Genomic DNA, 15,729 nt, shown 5'->3' on the forward strand with positions numbered 1-15,729 from the left:
CAGAGATCAGTGCATCCAAAGTTCCAAAGTGTTTTTGGTGACTCCATGAGCCACTCAAGCCCTTTGAGGATTTTAATCAAACTTTGCATCTGAAAGTTTGAAGAAATTACATGAAGTAAAAATGAAGATTTTTTTTAATACAGATAAAACTTCTAGATAGAGAAAAGTGAACTGTTTAGGAAACAAGAAGAAATTCTGCATCACCCAATACAATCAACTAGTCATGCTCAAGTCCCCCAGCCTGACATGGACCTCTAACCAAGGAGCCACCGAAGACATCTTAAGTGAAGGGAGGGAGAGTGTTTCTCTTCCTCCTGTGTTTGCTCATCAGTCCCTGAGGATACCTGACTTGCCCTGTTTTTAACCCTCGAGACCTGCCAGGGATACTGACAGCCCAGCAGATCTGGGGATACCACAGCATCTGCACATCCCTGGCATCATGCCTCGCAGGGTTGCTGTTCTTTTTAGATGAAGAGGTGGAGGCTGGGTGGCACCAGCAGAGCTGGGCCTGGGCCAGACTGCAGTTTGTCAGACTCCCGGTCCAGTGCTCCCCACCCGCTCCCCTTGGCCTCCCCACACTGTCCCCACCTGCTCCACACATCATGCTTCAAAGATGAGTAATAATACCCACAGATGCCACAGGGAGGAGCGCACAGCGGACTTGGCCTAGAGCAAACAGGCTGGGCTGGACACTCCCTCCTTATCGCCAGCAGGAGGTACTGGCATATCAAAGCAAGGGCCACCGGCTGCCTCTCCTCCCTCGGACCCACTCAGTCATAGTCGGCTGGGGTCTGTCACAGTGAGGTATCTTTAAAATATTCAGGCTCTTTGATGCAAAAATTCCATTTCTGCAAATCGCAGTTAAGGAATAATAAAATGGTGGGAATTGGGGAGGGGGGCGAAGACTTAATCCCAAGCATTCTCATCACAACAATAATTGATTTTTATAGGAAATAATACCACCTATGTCTAAAAACTAGCAATCTATAAAATAGTATCTAATACAACTCTTTAAAGTGAAGTTTCCAGAGACTTTTTTTTTAAGACATGGAGAAATGGAAAAAAGCTTATGAAAATCATAAGGTATATAATCTCAGTTACATTTTTAAAACATTATGGACAAGATTGATGGGCAGCACACTAAGATGCTAAAAATGGTTATTCTGGACTGTGGGAAGTAATTTTTTTTTCTCCTTTATATTTCTCTATTTTCCTTTCTTTTAAGCAATGAGTATGTATGACCTTTGTAATAGGAAATAAATTTTAGGTGTTAAAAGTGGAGTGGGATAGGGAAGAAGATTCTTGAGCTAACAACTGCTAGACTTGAACTTCACAAGGGTGGGCACCGTGTGGCTTTCTTTGTTATTGCCTCAGCCCGGAACCTAGAACAAGGCCAGGTGCATGGTAAGTGTTTGTTGATTTTTGACTACTGCCCTTGGGAGCAGGTTAGAAGACAAAGCTCAGCCCTTTCATAAAGATTAAACCTCAAAAATGGTATCAAACCCAATACAGTCATAAATACAGTTGCGGTTTTATAAAATAGGCATAGGACTTTTGACATCAATTAAACTGGAAACCAAACTGGTTCCAGCCCCAAGTTCCTGGACAGGAGAGAAAGCAAACACAAGGGTTGCGGCTTTAACACTTGGCCTCAGTCTCCTCCTGCAAAGAACTGAATAAGGTTGTTGATCAGCAAAAAGGAGTTTTATTTCCTAGTGCAAAAAAAGGCATTTCAAGTCAGGCTAGTCAGTCACACTTGGGTGAGTCCGTCCCACATAAGAAACTGGGGTAGAAGAGGTACTTTAGGTTGTACTCAGTTTGGGCTAAGCAGTTAGCAACCTCCTGGTCACACTTGCACATGAGTTCTTGGCATTTGTCCTCCGCTGGTCCTAGAAGAAGCGGGGAAACAGGTTAGAGCAGGGACTTGCAGAGACTCGAGGATAAACACAGGGGAAGTGAGTAAAACTGGGGGCAGAGAGGGAAGGGTCGTGATTACATCTGGGTGACACTGACGGTTCACCATGTGAGCTCCATCTTCATGGCAACTCCAGAGGGAGGTGATGTTTGCCCCATTTTACAGAAAAGGAAATTGAAGTTACCAGGGAAGTCTTTGGACATGGAGAGTCCAAAGTGCATATGAACTTTTGGCTTCTCTTCTCCATCAATATTACACTCCTGGATTTGAGGATCCATTTAGACAAGCAATAGATGCCTGGGAACCATCCAGGGTTGGTTGGTTGGTTGGTTGGTTGGTTGGTTTTGAACACTGCTCTGCTATTTCCTAGCTGTGTGATCTTATCTGAACCAAGTCCTCATTTAAAATGCAGGCCCCATTCACTTTGCGGGTTTATGGGGAAGCCTGGGTGAGAAAGCCTGTGTAAAGTGCCCAGCAAGGGTCTGGCCCTGGACATGCACTCCAACAGCATCAGCTCCACCTGCTTCTCTCTGCCCCTGTCTAAGTCTCTTTCAGATGCTCATCCAAGAAAACAGCTTGTTTTAGGTACCAATCATGTATTCCATACTCCCTTCCATCCTGGGCCCACCTCATACAGAGATGCAAAGGTTGCCACCCAAAGGTAAATCTCCTTCTGCCTTGGGAATCCCATGGCTACAGAGTCATTACTTTGAGTTGGAAAGAGTTTGTGATCTTCAAGTTGTATCTTATTCATCTAGAAGATAGAACAGCTGTGGATATGTCACCTGCTTTTGACTGCGGGTTTTTAATTATTCACATAAATGATGGAGGGGACCCACTAGTAAATCCTTCCAAATTCCTCTCAGAGGCACAGTGAAGCATGAGCTTTGGAGGTCGCCAGCTCGGCCATGGATAGAGTAGCTGTGTACCTTTGGACACATCACTTCATCTTTCCCAGGCTGTTGCCACGAGACCACGTGGCAATGCTAACAGTACCTACTCCTCAGGGCTGTTGGGAGAATGAAAAGAGTCGGTAAAATGCAGGGCATCCAGTAGGCGCTCAGGAGCTATGGCCGACCTCCTTAAGCTGCCAACTGATCTTTAAAAAATCCCCCCTTAAAAATGCACACATTCCTTGGAGGTCCTAGCAAGTTGGAGCAAGAGAGTCAGAAAATCCATCTTCTCCCTCGGGGCCACACTCAGAGAGCGTGGCAGCACCAGAGGGAACGGAGGGAACAGGGTGATGAGCAGGGGTGTAAGGCAGAGGCAGGGGGCGGGAACCCTAGGCCCTGTAGTGAGCTGCCGGGATTTAAAGTGTTTATCTGCGTGACTGCACACAGGGTTTCCCAAACTCAGGCACATGGCAGCTTCAAGACGATTGCTTTAAATCCCTTCATTTTTTAAAATAGTAAGTCAATTATTCAATAAATACATTATAGTTTAATTATGTTAAATAGCATTCGATTACATTAAGTAAATGCTATCACTGATGTAAGTGGGAAACCTAAATCTTACACCACACGTTTTTTAAAAGGATTCAAAATAAAACATTTTAAAAATTGATTCAAAAACTAACAAGCAAAAGCAACAACAAAAACCACTGAAGATAAAGTTCTAATCAAAGTCTGCTTAGATGCTGTTGCCCACCTGAAAGGCTATAAGCCCCCAAATTGGGATGTTTTGGTTAAAAAGGGGAGATTAGCACATGTAAGAGAGGTTCACCCTCTGTAGCAGCCAGATCATCACGCCACTGATACTTCCTCCTTGCCTAATTGGAAAAATTAACAGAGGACTGAAAGGGGGAAGTCTTTCTCATGTAAAGTTCATTTATTAAGCTTCCACACTCTGGGAAATTGCTGAGAGGGAGGACAAAGCACAAACACCCCCCACTCCAAAAGCCTGTGTTTAATCACTGCAAACTGCCTTGGTTACAATTCATTAAGTGGATAACAGAAAAAGTGGGGACGTGGAAGCCAGCATTGATTGTACAGTTATGGGAAGGGCTGGCTTAGGTCCCCATCTCACCCCATCCACTCAGGGCGGTGCCATCAGCACCCCGACCTTACAGAAGAGAGATCCAGGAAGGGGCATGGGGACTGAGGCCCCAGCCCAGCTCTGGCTGACCCCAGGCCTCAAAAGGCTTGTCCACAGGAAGGGAATGGGGTGTCAACTCAGGGCACCCGCCCGCCCTTACAAATTCAAGTTTGTAACAGGATTGTTTAATAGAGTTTTAATGACATGGGAAACAGCTTATACTTAAGAGAAAAATCAGGGGTACAAAACATACTGCTATTTTTTTAATAAATTATGCACACAAAAACGACCCCCCCCAAAAAAAAAGTCACCTCCCAAAAAAGAAAAAAATGAAGGTTAACCAAGTGGTTGTCTGGGTAATGTCTATGGCAGCTTTATTTCCATAAAACTTTTACATTTTGTAATTTGAAACTTTTCTACTTTGAGCCATATGGCGCTTTCATCATGGAAAAAGCAATCTCAACAAAATCTGAAAGGCAGCTATTTCAAGGTTTAATTTCCATTATTTGTTAGATTTAAAGTATCTGTCCCACGCAGTGACAGTGCTGAAAAGCGGGGGCATGTGGGGGCTTTGGTGGCCCTCCTCCCCCCTAATCTTACCAGGGCTCCCTTTAGCCCCTCCCCAGCCTCTACAGCCAACACAATTTACATTTTTTAAATGACCTTGCTGTGTAAATAGCCCTCAGGACAAATTCTCTAGTCCTCCTTCCAAGCTGCCCCTCAGCTGTTTCCACATATAAATTCTAGAGGCACCTCAAATACACCATTTGACTCAACAATTCTAGGACCCAGTGCTACAAAACTGTCTCACAAGTGCACACCGACTTATGAACAAGACATGGTCTCTGCAGCTGTGAACAGGACTTGATGGGGAAGCAGTCAAAATAAGGTACATTCCTGTCACAGACTGGTCATTCTCAATTGTGGGCCATTGTGTCCCCAAGTGGACATTAAGCAGTGTCTGCAGACGTCATTGGTTGTCACATGTGGGGTGTGGGGCATTGCTCCTGGCATCCGGCTGGTGGAGACCAGGGATGCTGCTAAACATTTCCAGTGCACAGGACCGCCCCCACAACAGAATCATCCGGCCCAAAATGTCCACGGTGTTAGGCTGGAGACACTCTGCCATAGATGATGCTCTAGTTTAAAAAGAATGAGACCAACCTAGATGTTCTAAGATGTCCAAGACATAATATTACGTGAAAAAAAAACTTATAAAATGTATGTAGTGTGATCTGATTGTTCTTCTTATTTATTTAAACACACACACACACAAATCTGGAGGAAAGGATGCCAAACTTAGCAGGAGCTAGTCAAGTCAGTGGTGTTACTTAGTACATTCACAGTGGTGTGCAATGACCTCTATCTAATTCCAAAACATTTTTGTCACCCCCAAAGAAACCCCATGCCTATTAAGTCACTCCCCTCTTCCCCTCTCCAGAGTCCCTGGCAACGAATGACAATGTGCTTTTTTCTTTTTTTTAAGAACTTTTTGGGGGGAGCAGGGTAAATAGGTCTATTTATTTATTTATTTTTAGAGGAGGTACTGGGGATTGAACCCAGGACCTTGTCCATGCTAAGCATGCGCTCTACCACTGAGCGACACCTTCTTCCCCCACCACTAATGTGCTTTCTGTCTCTATGAAGTTAAGTATTCTGGACATTTCATATACATAGACTTATATAATATGTGACCTTTTTTGTCTGGCTTCTTTCTCTGAGCTTCATGTTTTCAAGATTCATCCATGTTGTAGGACATATCATAATCCACTGCTTTCTTCTCTGACACAGCTCTTATAAAAGAGGTTGGCACAGACACTATTTTTCGCTCTCCTCTTTTTAGACTACAGAACCTTGCTTCTCTGTCTTGCCCAAAACCTAGCACAGAGCAGATTCTCCATAATATTTGTTGGGAGACTACAGAAAAGCCATACATCATTTCCTATTCTTTTAGAAACCTAGCACCAATTTTATTATTCCCATTTTACAGATGAGGAAAGTGAGGCTTGGCGGGCTTCAGAGCTGGGAAGTGGTGGGCCAGGATTCCAGCCCAGCATCTCCTGACCCATTGTCTGTGCTTCGCTTATTTTCCCATCCCTTCTCCCTGAGCAAGAAAGATTCTTTCTAAAGCAAAGCTTGGTCTCACTGCTCCATGGCCTCAGGAACCCAACAGCCTCACATTATTCAAGAATAATAAAAACTTCACATGTATAACTGAAAAATTGTGCTCTATGCTGGAATTTGACACAACATTGTAAAATGACTGTAACTCAATAAAAAATGTTTTTAAAAAATAGTTATCAGGAAATTAAAACAAAAATAAAAAGTTATATGAACTTAAAAAAAAACAAGCTTCAAATGAAACATAGTTCCCCAGGGTTAAGTTTAAAATAAAGGCCGGCCAGCAAATATTATTATATGCTTAACATTTTTTAAAATATATTTAAGTCAGGCCCATAAATGGAAAATGGGCCCCACCTGTAATTAAGTCAACAACTATGTTCAGAATATCTCCAAACAGAATAAGAGAATATTTTTAGCCAAAAATGCATAATAGATATTTTGGTTCTCTTCGTTGGGTTTAGGGAGGGTAGTTCTGTCAACACACACAGACTCCACCAGCAGACACACCAAGAAATAGTCTACAAACATGATTTTTACAGGGTTAGGGGCAGGCAGGGAAGAGAAAGATACTTTAACAGATTTCCCATTCAAAGCCCACCCCACCTCCTCTCTGCCCACAGTGGAAGGGGGCAGCTTGGGCACAAGTAACATGTCCAGAAGTGGGTTTCTCACCACCACGTTAAGAAAGTCACTTTTTTCCCCGGGCTTCATTTTCCCCAACTCTCATTAGATGGTTAGAGAGATGATGACTTTTAGTCCTAAACATTGATGTTATGTCTCTATATTAATACAGCCTTGCTCTATGCCAACTCCTAATTCAGACCAAGATATGGCTGAGAAACCAAACGTCTCTAAGGACATCCTTCTAAGTCAGCTTATGATAGCTCCTTTTCCTCTAAAGTAGACTGAGTCTGCAGAAGCTGGGGTTTTAGTGGCAAGTCATACCAGATCCTCAATTCTTTCAGATGGAGGTAGTGGGGGTCAGAGAGAGGTTCAGATAAGGATGAAGGATGGAGGAGAGGGGAAGGAAGAAAGTAACAACCTCAGTCCAATTTGGTTATCACGTATTAAACCCTTCTTTCTTCTTTGCAACACCCATCTTCCAGGTAAAGAAACAGGCTCAGAGAGGTCACCCATCTAAGGCCAAGTGATTTTCAACAAGGATACCAAAACTATTGAATAGGGAAAAAAAGAGTCTCTTCAACAAGTTGTGCTGGAACAATTGGATATCCACACCCAAAAGAATGAAGGTGGACCCCTACCCCATACCATAGACAAACATTAACTCTATGTGGATCAAAGACCTAAATTTAAGAGTTCAAACTATAAAACTATTAGAAGAAAACAGAGGTAAATCTTCATGACCTTGGATCTGGCAATAGATTCTTAGATAGGACACCAAAAACACAATCAACAAAAGACAAAATAGGTAAATTGGACTTTATCAAAATTGAAGCTCTTGTGTATGAAAGACATTATCAAGAAAAGGAGAAGACAATCTAAAGAATGGTAGGAAATATTTGCAAATCCCATGTATAATGGGCCCAGTATCCAGAATATATAAAGAACTCTTACAGTTCAACAGCACAAAGACAAACAACTCAATTAAAAATGAGCAAAAGACTTGAATAGACATTTCTCCAAAGAAGATACAAAAACGGCCCAAAAGCACACGAAAAGATGCTCAGCATCATTACTCACTAGGGAAAGGCAAATCATAACCACAATGAGATACACTAATCACCTCTACTAATGAAAAAAAAAAAAAAAGCGTGGGGAGGAGAGTATAGCTCATGCTCAGCATGCATGAGGTCCTGGGTTCAATCCTCAGTACCTCCTCTAAAAATAAATAAATAAATAAATAAATAAATAAATAAATAAATAAACAAACAAACAAACAAACAAACAAACAATCCTAATTACCTCCTCCTCCACCCCACCAAAAAAGTAAAACCTAAAAAAGTTGTGGAACCAATTGCCTGTGTCATTTCTGGCTCCTCAGATAACTTGGAGTCTTACTGCCCAAACCCTAACCCTTCCCTACATCGTGCCATTACTATTAACCCACTTTCTGGTTTTTCCCATTGATTCAGCTTTTAAATTTACTTGAAGGGAAACTTTAAACAGAAAATACCACCCATCAGAAAGTAACATTAAAAAGAAATGCCTCACTCTTCTTATTGCTTTGTTGTTGTTTTTTGGGGTGGGGAGGGGAGGGAAATTTGGCTTATTTATGTGTTTACATGGAGGTAGTGGGGATTGAACCCAAGACCTCGTGCACGCTAAACACACACTCTACCACTGAGCTATACCCTCCCCGCTATTGCTTTGTTTTAAAAATCAGAAAGTTTGCCCCGAGAGACACAACATTTTTCATTGCAGTTTTATTTTTCTTTGAACTTCCGAAGTGGCTGGTCATGTAAAATGTACGCTGATGTTAGAATATATTGTGTTACAATTATCCTCATTAAGTATATGCTGCTTGTGGTTAAAGATAAAGACATAGAGAAACAGATAGGTAGATAGATAGATATGAAGGATTTTCTTTAAGCCAGAACTAAATTTAGAAATAGAACTGTTTTTGAATAAGGCTGTAAACCAGAAACTCACTCTATGGGTTGAAAAGGATCAGCCAGAGTTCCAGGGATGTTAGAGCAAAGTTGCACAGAACTGAGACTTTCTCCTAATTTCATAAAATAAGAGGGATTAAAAGAGAATTGAAAACCACTTTCTTTTTGAGGGGTTCAGGGTTACTCAGTAAGTGTTCACATACTCCTCCAAATCCTGTGCTCGGTGGAGGGGTACCTGGTCACCCTCACCAGAGGTTCTGTGTTGAGTCACTTCGTCAACAGACATTTAATGACATCTACTATGCGCGAAGCCCTGTGACACTGTCATTTCATCCTCACAATAGGCTGGCTTGATTTCTGCCCCCAGTTTACTGATGAGGAAACTTCTGAGGCTCTGAGAGATCAGGGCGTGACCTGAATCTGAATCACTGACTAAGCTGTTGACCACCAGGCCAGGGATTGCAAACTCAGCTGTCCCCTGAGGCAGGTAGTGCTAATGAGTGAAGCAAAGGAGAGACGTCAAAGCCAGGTGCACTCTTCAATTTGACAAATAAATGGGCTCACCACTCCCATTTTTCTCCAAACATTCAGTCTACCTTCTGTTTCTTTAGGTTTGATAGAAATACTTCTTTTCCATAACAAAATCAACAGCACAAGGGAAATGAAATATGGTAATTGACGCTTGGCCTTAAGGTCAGACAGACAATAGGGCATGGTAGAGACTGGGGCAGATGGGAGAGAGACCCTGCCTGTAATTGGGAGCCCCTCTAAGCTCCAGCCGCTGGTTGCTACTGGGTCTAATGCTGGAACTCACCACACTGGATGCTGTGATTGACACACTGCCAGGAGTAGCGCTCCAACTTGGGACTGCAGCCAGCATCCTCGGCACGATTGTAGCAGCAGTCATGGTGATGACAGCACCTGTGGATGGTGGCCAGGCAGACCAGCAAGTGGGTGAAGGCAGGGATGCTCTCTTGGCCATCTTCCTGTGCCGGAACTATGGGCAGGTGGGGACCCCCGGGGTGACAGCATTTTCTGGTCCAAGATTTGTCCCCAAGAATCCCCATGCTGGAAAATAATTCTGCTGACCCCAGTGTGTCCTGCACTGCCTACATCCCTTGGCCACACTCGAGCCTGGTCCCTGAATGCCTCACTCTCTGAGTCTCTGAGCTCCAGACTCACTGTCTCTTCTCTGTTCCTGGAGCGAGCCACACCCTCCCTGCCTCCTGACTTTGCCCACGCTCTGCCCACTGTCTGGGAGAACTTCCTACCCACTCTTCCTGCTCTAGGTCTCTGTCCAAGCACCAGCCCCTTTCCTCAGAATGCCATCCAGATCCCCTGTCTCCCCAGTCTCTGCCAATCTCCTTATCACACCCTCTCATAAAACCAGGTTCCTTGCCTCGGGACAGGTTTATGATGAGACTCTAATTAGGGAGAAGACTGATTAACATCTGTCCTCCTGGCCAGAGCTCTGTGAGGGCAGGGCCATTTCTGTCCTGTTCCCCTCAGGGTCACAGAGTCCAGCCCCAGGTCTGCCACATGATAGGACCTCAGTCACAATAGTAATAATAATAATAACAACATACAAGTTCCCCGAGAAACACCCAGAGATATCTGTAAATCTGCCCGTCATGCAATCATTCAGAGCTACTGTTTCCATCCAGTCATCAGCCCCACTCCATGTCGAACCCTCAGCGGGGTCTGGCAGGGCGACGTCAGTCAGATTCTGCTCTGTCCCCAAGGAGCCCCAGTCTGGTGGGGGAGGCAGACAAGCCACCAGATGCCACATGCGTGCCAAGAAGTGCTGGGATGTTGGGTAAGGAGAGGGGATTCTGGGAGCCAGAGGAGGTTCCAGGCCCAGATGGGCTTCAGGGAAGGCTTCCTAGAGGAGGTAACACCTGGGCTGCATCTGGAAAGATGTGCAGGAACCAGACAACCAGAGTGTGGGAGGGCAGGGGCTTTGAAGGCACGAGGCTGGATAAAGACCTGTCAGTGATGATTACACCCTCCAAGCTAGGGAAGGGACAGTCAAATTCTGCCCTCTATGCCTACTAGCACAATGTGGAAATGGGCTGAGTAGCTTTCAGCCTCCGAGGCCTCATCTGTAAAATGGGGGTAGCCATGGAACCTGCCTGCACGGACGGCCGCAAGGGCAAATGAGAGGAAGTCATGGAAAGATCTAAGCACACAGCCTTGCACAGAACAGGCCTTTTCCACACGGTAGTAGAGGGCAGTGACGAGGGGCCTGGCTCCAGCCAGGCTGCCTGTGTTCAAATCCCAGCCTCCACCCCATCCTCTCTGTGTGGCCCCAGACAAGTTGACCTGTCTGTGCCTCACTTTAAGTTTCTCAGAACACTTCTGGTGCATATCTGATCGATGTCATGTCATTTTTTTTTTCAGCTGAAGTAATCACCCCATGGCCAGATTGGGGGGCAGCTGGCACCAGGTTTGTCCTCACCAGCATGTCACCCAGGAGGTTCTACATCTGCAGGGTGGTAACCCATCCTGGGATCTTCTGAGTCTAAACCCCAGCCCCAGTTTTGGATATTTCCTCATAGGCCTTAACTAACCCAGGGGGTGGAGGCCTTCTAGCCCAAGCAAGTACTCACCAGTCAATGGCGTCCAGCGGCTGGCCATGGCCGCCCAGCCCACAATAGCAGCCGTAGTTCACATAGGCCATGGAGGAGCGGGTGCCAACACATTCCACAGTCCCTGCTAGTTCTATGAGCCCACGTCGGTGCACATGTGACCTCTGGGAAGCTGGTGGGAGGAAACAAAGGTTTGAGGCTGCAGGTCGGGGCTGCCCTGGCCCTGGGGAAGGGTATTACTCTGAAAAGGGCCTTCATGACTATCTGAGTTTAAATCCTGTTTCTCCTACTTCCTAGCTGTGTGATCTTGGACAACTCAACCTCTCTGTGCTTTGGTTTCCCCATCTTTAAAATAGAGGGACAAGGGGACCTCACTCCATAGAATGTAATGAGATCATGCATGTAAAGCACCCTGTATCCAATGAGCTCTAACTATTATCATCAATATCTTCAAGGCAGCCCTTGAAAGACAAAACAAGTCACAGAGCCATGGTGTCTGAAAGATCATACCACTGGGCCTTTGCACAGGATGGTCCCTCTTCCTGGAATGCCCTGATTCCCAATCCTGTGCCCTCTAGACACAGTCTGATTGCAAGTTAGGCATCATATGTCTGTCCAGTCACCTGTGCTGGGCAATGAACATCAGAGATGAGATGAAAAGGGTCCCTGCCATCAAGGAGGGGTCCTCTGCGGGGGCTTCCTTGTCCCTGGGTCTCCCCCACCCCGACTAGGCCCCTCTAGACTCTGGCTTAGGGCTCTCTGCCTCTCCTCTTATTGTCACTGCCCAGGTGTAGCTTCCTTCCACACAGGGAGGCCCTGTGTCCCCATCCCAGCCATTTCTCTGGATCACATGTGACTCTGACACACAGCTGTACACAGTTGATACAACTGGAACCCCTGCATCTCCCAGGCGAGAAAGAGGAAGCCCAGGCGAGAAGGACAACCCCTACAGTCACACAGCCAGCAAGAACCTCCACCTGATCAGGGGCTCAGACCCAGGTTTCTGACTCCCAATACAGGGCTCCCTCTTGCCCACCCAATAGCAGCATGGGAAGGAGGGCTGCCAGGGTGACAGAGCCATCAAAGCGGCATCCAAACCCGCTGTGACCTGGGCATCAGAGAACCCCAGAGCGACTCCTCCTTTTGGTGAGGGCCATGAGTCCACTCTGGTGTTTGGTCAAAAAACCACAATCGGAGCCATAGTAAGAAGCTGCTGTCACTGGAACTTCACCCTACACCATGCATTGTGCTCCCCAAGTCACAGGCAACGTTGTTGTCAACAGCAGAGGCACCTTGTCTTATGGGCTAAGAGAGGCAAAGGGATCCACCCCAGGTTAAGGTGCTGGTGAGCTACAGATCAAAACTTCATGCCTAGCCCCACCTGATTCCTGGGAGTCTGATCTCTACCCACTGCTCCCAGACTGAGGTTCCAGAGGCGATTTATCCATTGCCTTTAATCAACATGTCTCTTTCACATCTTTATCATGTCTTTTTTGGGGGGAGTGGGGAGGGGGGAGTTCTGTTTGTTTGTTTGTTTGTTTGTTTACTGGAAGTACGGGGGATTAAACTCAGAACCTGTGTATGCTAATACCACTGAGCTACATACACCCTGCCCCACCTACAATTCTTTTTATCCAGAACAAGTTTTTATCACAAAGACTTTTTTGAAGGGTCTAGGCCAAAATCAAATCCAATTTTATTTTTCTCTCAGTGGACAAAAGTAACATACTGGTGTAGGGGACTAGAGATGAGTTGAATAAATACGAAACATAAAAAACAAGTTTAAAGTTTTGCCTCGAGGAGGGAGGGTATGGCTTAGCGGTAGAGTACATGCTTAGCATGCAAAAGGTACAAAAAAAAAAAAAAGAAAAGCTTGAAGTTTTACCTTCTTCTCTAGATGACTGGTCCTCAGACTTGGCTCGCAGCTGGCTGAAGCCACCTGAGGCTCCCATCCTCCTCCAGGAAAAGCTCAGGGTCCTCACTGAGCCAGAGGCCCTGCAGGAGCCAACCTCCACCATCTCTCCAGTGTCCTCTCTCAACCCCTCCACATGGACCCTGCTCATCATTTCCTGTTCTTCCTGATAAACTTCCCATCACATACATCCTGTGCTACAAATGCCTTCACCCCATCCTCACCCAGCTCACCCATCACCTCCTTCTGGAATCTGCCTCACCCCCATATGGCCCTTGTCACACTGTGCCACTGTCTGCTTATAGGAGTGACCCTCCCACCTGGACAGATCTCTCCCACCTGGACAGATCTCTGCTGTAGGCAGCTCCGGATGCCCTGACAGGAGGCAGGCTTTCAGAAAACCCTGGGTCCAACAAGCCCCATGGAACACTCCAAGTCTAAGCATACCTGGCTGGACCCTGGTCCTCACTCCACACCCCAAAGCTGTCCCCAGAGGGCCCCCCAGCACTGTCCTGACCCACAGTCTGGCATCTTAGGATCCTGGGCTCAGCCCTATGGAGAACCCAGGCATGGACAGACACCCAGCACTGGGTTTGTAACCAAGGCAAACACTCCCTCTGTGCCAACTTAGGTGGGGCAGGTCATTCTAGGGGCTGTTTGCTCTGTCTGCCCACAACAGCCTCTGTGGGGCGTGTCAAGGGTGTCCAGGCCTCCTATGGGCCTGAGAGTGTGTATGTATGTTTGTGTGTGTGTGCATGCATTTTGAGTGTGTGTCCATATGAGGCTATCTCAGTATCCCAGTGTGTGTGTGTGTGTGTGTGTGTGTGTGTGTGTTCCTCTCCGGATGTCTTTGCCTGTCTGTGTGAGTCTGTCCTGAGTGCCCAGGTGAGCCTGAGGGTGTTCCATGTCTGTGGTGCTTGTGTATTTCCCTGAGAGTGTCTGGGCACCCAAAAGTGGGCAGTTGCTGAGGGGACTTCTCCAAGGGTGACCCCCAGAGGTGGGCGAGAAGGCGACTTCATGTCCTTCCCCTATCCCAGTGGGAGCTGAACCCCTGCTTCCCCTGATGCATGGGGTGGACACTGAATACCCAGGGAAGGGCTGGGCTAGTTCTGGGGCCCTGGAAGGAATGAGTAGGGGCTCTAGGAGAGTAGGCGGGGAGGGGGATGGACAGGGTTCCCGGGAAGTTGGGAAGCAATGTGACTGTATGCCACAGAAAGGAGGGCTTGGAGCTATGCGGCTCCTGGGACCCCTGGGAGGGCTGGGAGTTCCAGTCTTCACAGAGGGGTAGGGAGTCAGGGTTTCTGGGGAGGGCCGGAGGAATCCCAGGAATTCGCGGGTCCTCGGAGGAGGTCCATCCCTCACTTACCTGCGCTGAGCCAGAGTATGGGTCCCAGTAGCAGCAGCAGCGACAGCCCTACTGGCTGGCACAAAGGCAGCGGACCCATCGGATGGTGGCAGGTGTGGGACGGTCTGGCGGGGCAGTGTAGCACCGAGCCCGGGCCGAACCCCCTGCCCGACGCCCCGCCCGGCCCGGCCCCGCCCCTGGTCTCGCTCTCCCGCCGGCCGGGCGGGGCCCGAAGGGGCGGCCCGTCGGGCGGCGCCGCGTCTCCCCCGCCGACCTCGGCATCTTAGGCATTGAATGGGCGCGGGGCCCACAGGGACTATCGGGCCCCGGATGTCTCGGATTGGGGGCTGCGGAGAACTACGGAGGTGTCCCCCTGGATTTAGCACAGGTCGGGTCACGTTGTAAATGCCAGGTTCTCGGTTCATATTATTACCTGCAGGCCCCTCTCAGAGCTCACCTGGGCGTCCAACAGAAGACTTGGGCGAGGAAGAGGGACTGAAATGATCTAAACTTTTTAAATGTGGGAAGCGTGGCGTCCCTGATACCTCTGAAACCAGCTCTCTGCAACCCGTTGCCCACCCGCAACCACCACCATAGTCAGAAACTGACTTGCTCAAAGTCACAAAGTGAGTTCCAGTAAAAGACAGCGCTACGGTGGTGGGAAAGGGGAGCGAGGCTGCAGCTGCGTCTGAGCAACTCCCCCACCCCATCTCCACCGCCAGGCCCCCTTGGTAATAGCAACCAAGTGATGTCTTCTCTCACCTGCTAGAGGGTCCTAAGGGCATCAGGTACATGATCTTACCACAACCTCAGACCCCTCATATCCCCATTTCATGGGAAGAAACTGAGGCTCAGAGAAGCTAAGAACCAAGAAGTAGAGGAACCGAGATTCAAATTCACTTCTACGTGATAACAGACCTCTGTCTGCCTCCTTCTATGAAAACCTGAGGCATCAGGCTATTCATCAAGCATCAGTGACTCTGAAGTCACTGCCTCCCCACTGGAGTGCGCTCTTCAAGGCAAGACCTGGGACTCTCCTTTTGGTCGCCCAGCACTGGCCAGCCTGGCATACAAGTGTCCAATTAAAGCTTGTCCACACAGACTATGGGTTTTAGACACTCCAAAACATGGGGTAAAAAACATTTTCTTTCTTATGAAGGTCTCCGCATGGGCAACGAAGAACAAAATATCCCACAAAAATCTAGGGACAAAAACTTTTGCTTTCAAGGAAATCCCCAATC

At 47.2% G+C, this 15,729-nt stretch overlaps 1 protein-coding gene across 2 annotated transcripts; it reads right to left on the reverse strand.

Moving 5' to 3' along the window:
- Positions 1–1,746: 1,746 nt before the first annotated feature.
- Positions 1,747–14,638, reverse strand: LOC102539192 (group 10 secretory phospholipase A2). Of its 2 annotated transcripts, none has more exons than XM_006212125.4 (4): positions 14,510–14,638; positions 11,253–11,403; positions 9,458–9,564; positions 1,747–1,889 (listed from the first exon to the last, which is right to left on the reverse strand). In XM_006212125.4, the coding sequence occupies exons 1-4, from the start codon at positions 14,586–14,588 to the stop codon at positions 1,747–1,749; spliced, it is 480 nt and encodes a 159-aa protein (XP_006212187.1). In that variant the 5' UTR covers positions 14,589–14,638. The 2 variants fall into 2 exon arrangements, with proteins under 2 accessions (XP_006212187.1, XP_072798760.1); XM_072942659.1 differs by lacking the exon at positions 14,510–14,638 and adding an exon at positions 13,117–13,184.
- Positions 14,639–15,729: the final 1,091 nt, after the last annotated feature.

Source organism: Vicugna pacos, chromosome 18, assembly GCF_048564905.1.
Source record: "Vicugna pacos chromosome 18, VicPac4, whole genome shotgun sequence".
In the NCBI taxonomy this organism is placed as follows: Eukaryota; Metazoa; Chordata; class Mammalia; order Artiodactyla; family Camelidae; genus Vicugna; species Vicugna pacos.